Genomic DNA, 6,811 nt, shown 5'->3' with positions numbered 1-6,811 from the left:
GCACAGCACTACACCAGCTAATTTTTGTATTTTTGGTAGAGACGGGGTTTCACCATGTTGGCCAGGATGGTCTTAATCTCTTGACCTTGTGATCCGCCCACCTAAGCCTCCCAAAGTGCTGGGATTACAGGCGTGAGCCACCACGCCCGGCCATGCCCTGCACCTCTCCTCACTCCTCACTTCCTGCCTAAGATGAGTCATGGGGGATCCTGGTGGTGGGAACCATGGAAGGGCTTAAAGCAGGGGAGTGGCCACAGTAACAGGCTAACTGGGAATAGCTCCCTGGTGACAGGGTGGGAAGTGGTGAGCCTGGAGGCAGGGGCAGGCAGCAGGAGTGTGCCAAGCCCAGCTGACAAGGCCCAGGACATAGGCTGCAACTGTGAGGCCTGTCTCGGGGGCCAGGAGCATGCTTTGGGCCTGAGGTCACCCGGGTATTGGGCTGCGGCCAACTTGGCCCCATACACAGTTTCTATTCCTGGGTCTTGGGCTCTGACACCAAATATGGCGTGGCCCGAGTCTGGCACCCCCAACTGTGGTCCGACGACATATCCTGCCCCTCCAAGTGGGCCCGCACCCCGCCTACACCATGGAGTCAGATCATGCCAGCACTCGGGGCCCCCAAGCAGGCAGGGGCCCCTGCTGCTGCTCCTGGACCTCCAACTGTTCACCTGTTCGCGTGGTTCACATGGGTTAAAAGTACTCAGGACCAAAATAGCCCCTCTCCCTGCAGAAGAAAGACAGGGGCAGGGGGCACCATGTCTTAGTTACACCACAGCCCTGTCCTTGCTACCCGCATCCCAGGGAGCTCACCCGGCCTCTGCCCCCCACTTTTCTCACTGGCCCACTTGGTCACACAGCAGTCTACATACTCATTGGTTCGCTCTTACTGGTCACTCACTCGTTAATTAATCCATTCATTTGCTGATCATTAATTCACTCATTGGTTAACTCATGGAGTCACTATTTATTGACTACGTACTAAGAGCTGGGCACTGTTCTACTATTCTAGAGCTGAACAAAACACAAAACATACCTATCCTCATGGTGTTATGTTCTAGACAACCAAAGCAAATAAGTAGGATGTACCGTGTGTTAGAATAAGTGCAAGGATGAGGAAACTAACGAGGGGGCTCTGAGGTGATGGGGTCAGTTGGAAATTCAGGGGGCCCAGGGAGGACTTGATGAGAAGGGGACTTTTGAGTGGGCACCTAAGAGAAGAACCTTCCAAGCAGAAGGACAGCAGGTGCCAAGGCCCTGGCAGCCGTGCGAGGTCTGAGAAACAGGCAGCCAGGTGTGGCTGGGGCACAGGTGACGGGGAGAGAATCAGAACATGAGGTCACGGGTATAGGGTACACATGGCACCCAGCGGGTCAGGGCCTCCCATCACTCAGGGTCTAAGCTGAGAGTGACGTGGCCGATGTACTTGTAAAGCATCCTGCTGGCTGTCGAGGGAGTGGGTCAGGGTGAGCCGTTTTCCCATGTGTCTGCTGCATGCTGGGAACCTAGCTGGGTGCCGGGGAGAGAAGATACAGGTGCACACTAGATTCTTGTTCCCATGGTGCTTGCAGAGGTCTGGAGCCACCACTGTCTCCTCCATCTGACCTGCTCATCTGCTTCACCAAGTGTCACCTCCCTGAGGGAGTCACCGTCTTGTTTCCTTTTTTCTTTTTCTTTTTTTTTTTTTTGAGATGGAGTTTTGCTCTTGTTGTCCAGGCTGGAGTGCAGTGGTGCGATTTCAGTGCACTGCAACCTCCGCCTGCTGGGTTCAAGCAGTTCTCCTACCTCAGCCTCCTGAGTAGCTGGGATTACAGGCATGCACCACCACGCCAGGCTAATTTTGTATTTTTAGTAGAGACAGGGCTTCTCCATGTGGGTCAGGCTGGTCTCGAGTTCCCCATCTCAAGTGATCCACCCGCCTTGGCCTCCCAAAGTGCTGGGATTACAGGCGTGAGCCATCGTGCCTGGCCCTTTTTTTTTTTTTTTTTTTTTTGAGGTGGATTCTCGCTCTGTCGCCCAGGCTGGAGTGCAGTGGTGCGATCTCTGCTCACTGCAAGCTCCGCTGTCTCCTGGGTTAACGCCATTCTCCTGCCTCAGCCTCCCTAGAAGCTGGGACTACAGGCGCCCACCACCACGACTGGCTAATTTTTTTTGTATTTTCAGTAGAGACGGGGTTTCACCATGTTCACCAGGATGGTCTCGATCTCCTGACCTCATGATCTGCCCACCCCAGCCTCCCAAAGTGCTGGGATTACAGGCAAGAGCCACTGCGCCCAGCCTTTTTTTTTTTTTTTTTTTTTGGAGACAGAGTCTGGCTCTGTCACCCAGGCTGGAGTACAGTGGCGCAACTCGGCTCACTGCAACCTCCGCCTCCCTGGTTTTCAAGTGATTCTCCTGCCTCAGTCTCCTGAGTAGCTGGGATTACAGGTGCGCACCACCACACCTGGCTAATTTTTGTATTTTTAGAAGAGACAAGGTTGCACCACGTTGGCCAGGCTGGTCTTGAACTCCTGATCTCAAGTGATCCACCTGCCTCGGCCTCCCAAAGTGCTGGAATTACAGGCGTGAGCCACCACGCCTGGCCTCTTTGTCTGTTTCTAAATGGTGCCCCCACCAGACTGAGAACTCCTTCAGGGAAAGGCTGTGTCTGATTCTCCCCTTCTCCCAGGTACCAGTACAGGGCCTGCCCCTGTTCCCTGAGTGTCCCCTGAGAGGTGGAGCGAGTGAATGTATCAGTGAACACATGAGCCCCAGGCCTGACCTGCCTGTGTGGCCGGGGGGACAAGGCCTCTGAGAGCCAGCGACCTGTCTCACTCTCTTCTTGCCATCTTTTGCAGATGGATTTGCAGCCGCTGCAAGTGTGTGGAAGGGCCGTGTTCGTGTTGGCAAAAAAGGTCGGCTGCTGAGCCAGGGCGTGTCTCCCGGAGGCCTGCAGACTGCCAGGATCCCCACCTCTTTGCAATGGGCTGCCCAGGCTGGTCAGTTACCAGCCAGTGACATCGTTGAGGTTCCCGGCTCTCTACCCTGGGAAGGGCCCAGCCTCAGTTACGAAGCCCCAGGCTCCCAGTACCACTCTCAGCCTGTGTGAGATTGCCACCCCACCTTCTACCTATCCTTGGAAGGGGACCGACTCTCAGTTCCCCTTAGCAACCAGGTTGCACTCAGTCCCTTGACTTCGTGCCCAGGTTTCCTGGCACCTAAAGTAGAAACGATGCAACTGCCCCCTGGGCTTGCTGAGGGCCAGCGGGGGTGTGAGTTTGTCATGGAGCATAGAAGTCACTGAGTTAATGGTGATCCCGCTGGCTGTTAACATCGATACAGTTCAGGTCAGCATGCACCAAGTTCCTCCAACACACCAGGTACATTGGCTAACCACTTCTTCCAGTCAGGGTGGTGCAGTGATGGGAGCAGGGACCCTGGCCAGGTGGCCTGGGACCTAACCCCTGAACTGTCACTGCTGGCTGTGGGACTCTGCACAAGGTACTGTACTTCTATGCCTCAATTTCCTCATCTGTGGGGTGGAGGTGGTAATTGCCACGCCATAGCGTGGTTATAAGGGGCCACACATGTTCCTATGTGTGAGATGCTGAGAAAGTCACCTGGTATGGACAGGATGGACAGCCAGTATTTATAGAATTATGAACGAATGAATGTTCCCCTTTAGTGGGTTCCAGCGTCCTGTCCTGCTGGTGGGAAGACTGAGGCTCAGAGAGCTCCGTAACTTGCCCCAGGTCACACGGCCGGTTCAGGCAGAGTTGGGGTCTCATGCCTCCCAGGTGTTCACACAGTCTTTTCCCCAGGAGCATGGTCCAAGCCTGCTGCTCCCCCAACCACCTGCGAGGTACCTGGGCATGTTCCTGCACTGGCCAAGTGCACATCACCAAGAAAGAGAGGTCTAAGGGCAGTAGTACCAGTCAGCATCATGGCCTAAGGCACAACCTCCCAGTTTCTTTCCCACCTGTGTCTATGAAAAGCACAGCCCAGGGTCTGGGCTGGGCAGCCAGGGGGCCAAGAGACCCCCATGTGTCTGGAGCAAAGGGCTCTGGGATGCGGTAGGCATCCCATGTGCCTGGAACGAGTGCCCTGTGAGTGCACCTGCTGGGCCAGCCCTTAGCAAGCCAGTGTCCAGGCCTGCCAGAGCCCCAGGCCTCATGCTGAACGTCCTCAGGACCCCTCAGTGGCCTGTCCTTGGATGAGCCCCAGGCCTGGTTCATGGAGCTGAGGCGGGCATGAGCTGGGCCTCAAATCCCAGGCTGCCAATCCTAACAGAGCCCTGTGTGTCACCTGGTGAAGCCATCACTTCTGACAGTCCTTATGCGGACCAGACTCTGGCCTGGGCCTGTAATGGTTACACACCATGGGTGGCACTGGCCTGGTCCTTGGGGGAGCTTACAGGTGTGTCACAGAGAGTGGAAGGGACCCTGCTCAGACCCCAGTCTATGGCCCACTGTGCTCCCATTTCGTAGGTGAGCAGCCAGCAGGCTGGGGTTCAAGCCTTGACCCCTGTGGGCCCGGGAGTCCATGGGCTTGGAAGCCAACCTTGGCTCTGGCTGATGCTCACAGGAAGCATTTCCCTGTGGGTCGGGAATGCCAACGGCCTCCCTGATGGGGGTACTCATCTCTTGCAGACCAGCCGGTTCCTGCTGGAAGCTCCTGGTCTGATCTGGGGAGATCATGTCCAAGCCCCCCGACCTCCTGCTGCGGCTGCTGCGGGGTGCCCCAAGGCAGCGGGTCTGCACCCTGTTCATCATCGGCTTCAAGTTCACGTTTTTCGTCTCCATCATGATCTACTGGCATGTTGTGGGAGAGCCCAAGGAGCAAGGGCAGCTGTATAACCTGCCAGCAGATATTCCCTGCCCCACCTTGGCACCCCCCGCCCTACCCTCCCATGGCCCTGCTCCGGGCAACATCTTCTTCCTGGAGACTTCAGACCGGACCAACCCCAACTTCCTGTTCATGTGCTCCGTGGAGTCGGCGGCCAGAACTCACCCCGAATCCCACGTGCTGGTCCTGATGAAAGGGCTTCCAGGTGGCAATGCCTCCCTGCCCCGGCACCTGGGCATCTCACTTCTGAGCTGCTTCCCGAATGTCCAGATGCTCCCGCTGGACCTGCAGGAGCTGTTCCGGGACACACCCCTGGCCGACTGGTACGTGGCTGTGCAGGGGCGCTGGGAACCGTACCTGCTCCCCGTGCTCTCCGACGCCTCCAGGATCGCACTCATGTGGAAGTTCGGCGGCATCTACCTGGACACCGACTTCATTGTTCTCAAGAACCTGAGGAACCTGACCAACGTGCTGGGCACCCAGTCCCGCTACGTCCTCAACGGCGCCTTCCTGGCCTTCGAGCGCAGGCACGAGTTCATGGCGCTGTGCATGCGGGACTTCGTGGACCACTACAACGGCTGGATCTGGGGTCACCAGGGCCCGCAGCTGCTCACGCGGGTCTTCAAGAAGTGGTGCTCCATCCGCAGCCTGGCCGAGAGCCACGCCTGCCGCGGCGTCACCACCCTGCCCCCCGAGGCCTTCTACCCCATCCCCTGGCAGGACTGGAAGAAGTACTTTGAGGACATCAACCCCGAGGAGCTGCCACAACTGTTCAATGCCACCTATGCTGTCCACGTGTGGAACAAGAAGAGCCAGGGCACGCGGTTCGAGGCCACGTCCAGGGCACTGCTGGCCCAGCTCCATGCCCGCTACTGCCCCACGACACACAAGGCTATGAAGATGTACTTGTGAGAGGCCTGCGAGGCCACCTTCCCGACCCGCTCCTGATGGAGGGGGCACTTGGCCACCCTTCCTGGGGAGGCAAGATTGGGGCCCAGGAGAGGGAGGCCTGAGCTGCCACTGGGCTTAGGCTGGCTGTTGAGGAGCTGAGGGAGCAGGTCCAGTGGGAGGCTGTGGACACCCCCAGGACAGTGTCCTGTCTTGAGGCAGGGCTGACCCGTGGTGCCAGAGCCTGTGGAGTGGGCTCAGTGAGCGCCCCAGGCCTTCTAGACAACAGGCAGGAAGGATGAACCTCAGGGCACCCCTCGGGTGGCACAGGAAGCCAGACAGTTGGGGCAGAGGTGCCCACAAGGGCAGAGGCCGGTGCTAAGGGGATGGGGAAGGAAGGACGAGGTTCCCAGAGAGGAGAGGAGGCTGTTGGTAGGAAAGCGGCAGCGATGGGGGAGACCCAGCCCTAAGGACCAGGTGTGGAGTAGCTTTTCTCTTTTCTGGTTTTGGTTCCTCTTTCAGAGGGGCCAGCAGGGACTGAGTGGGCAGAGGCCTGGCAGTGCCAGCCTGGGGAGCCCCTTAGGGGCAGCCCCTCCTGCCCACCCCATCCTTCCTCCTCTCCAGAGATGCCAGGGGGGCGCGTATGCTCTGCCCCTTCCCTCTGACGGGGGCTGGGTGGGGAGGCTCTTTAGGCTCAGGAGAAGCATTTTAAAGAAACCCCCTCCCCCTTATAAACAGGAGAATAATCAATAGAATAAAAGTGACCCACTGTCACCTCGGGCCTTGTGATTGGTGAAGTGCGTTCAGGCTCACAGCCTCCTCCGCTCCATTCTTCTGATGGGGAAGCCACTGGGTGGACAGGTGGTGGCTTCGCCAAGGTCTCACAACCTGCCCGGCACGGAGAGCCTGGGACCTGGCTCCTAGCCCCGGCGTCCCTGGTGATGGAGCGGGGAATGAGGGGAGCTTGTTTTTCCCTCTTCCTTTTTCAAGGCTCGCAAACACCCGAGGTTGGGTCCCACCAGCACACCCTCCGATGACAAGCCTGAATCTGTTTAACATAAATGGGAGCAAATGTGGACACTGAGGAGCCCACCACCCATCC

At 57.7% G+C, this 6,811-nt stretch overlaps 1 protein-coding gene across 4 annotated transcripts in view; it reads left to right on the top strand.

The window, feature by feature from the left end:
- Positions 1-6,483, top strand: part of A4GALT (alpha 1,4-galactosyltransferase) — a 28,338-nt gene extending 21,855 nt beyond the window's left edge. The window contains exons 2-3 of one of the 4 annotated variants that reach the window (XM_011983992.1): positions 2,835-2,975; positions 4,626-6,483. In XM_011983992.1, the coding sequence (XP_011839382.1) occupies positions 4,672-5,733 (1,062 nt within the window). In that variant the 5' untranslated portion in view covers positions 2,835-2,975; positions 4,626-4,671 and the 3' untranslated portion in view covers positions 5,734-6,483. Of the gene's footprint in view, positions 1-2,834; positions 2,976-4,625 lie in introns of those variants that run through there. The other 3 variants (XM_011983993.1, XM_011983996.1, XM_011983994.1) reach the window with 3 other exon arrangements.
- Positions 6,484-6,811: the final 328 nt, after the last annotated feature.

The sequence above is a fragment of the Mandrillus leucophaeus genome, unplaced genomic scaffold (assembly GCF_000951045.1).
Source record: "Mandrillus leucophaeus isolate KB7577 unplaced genomic scaffold, Mleu.le_1.0 Scaffold26, whole genome shotgun sequence".
Lineage (NCBI taxonomy): Eukaryota > Metazoa > Chordata > Mammalia > Primates > Cercopithecidae > Mandrillus > Mandrillus leucophaeus.
Note: the sequence above shows the minus strand (reverse complement) of the source record. Positions and strands in the feature narration are given on the sequence as shown.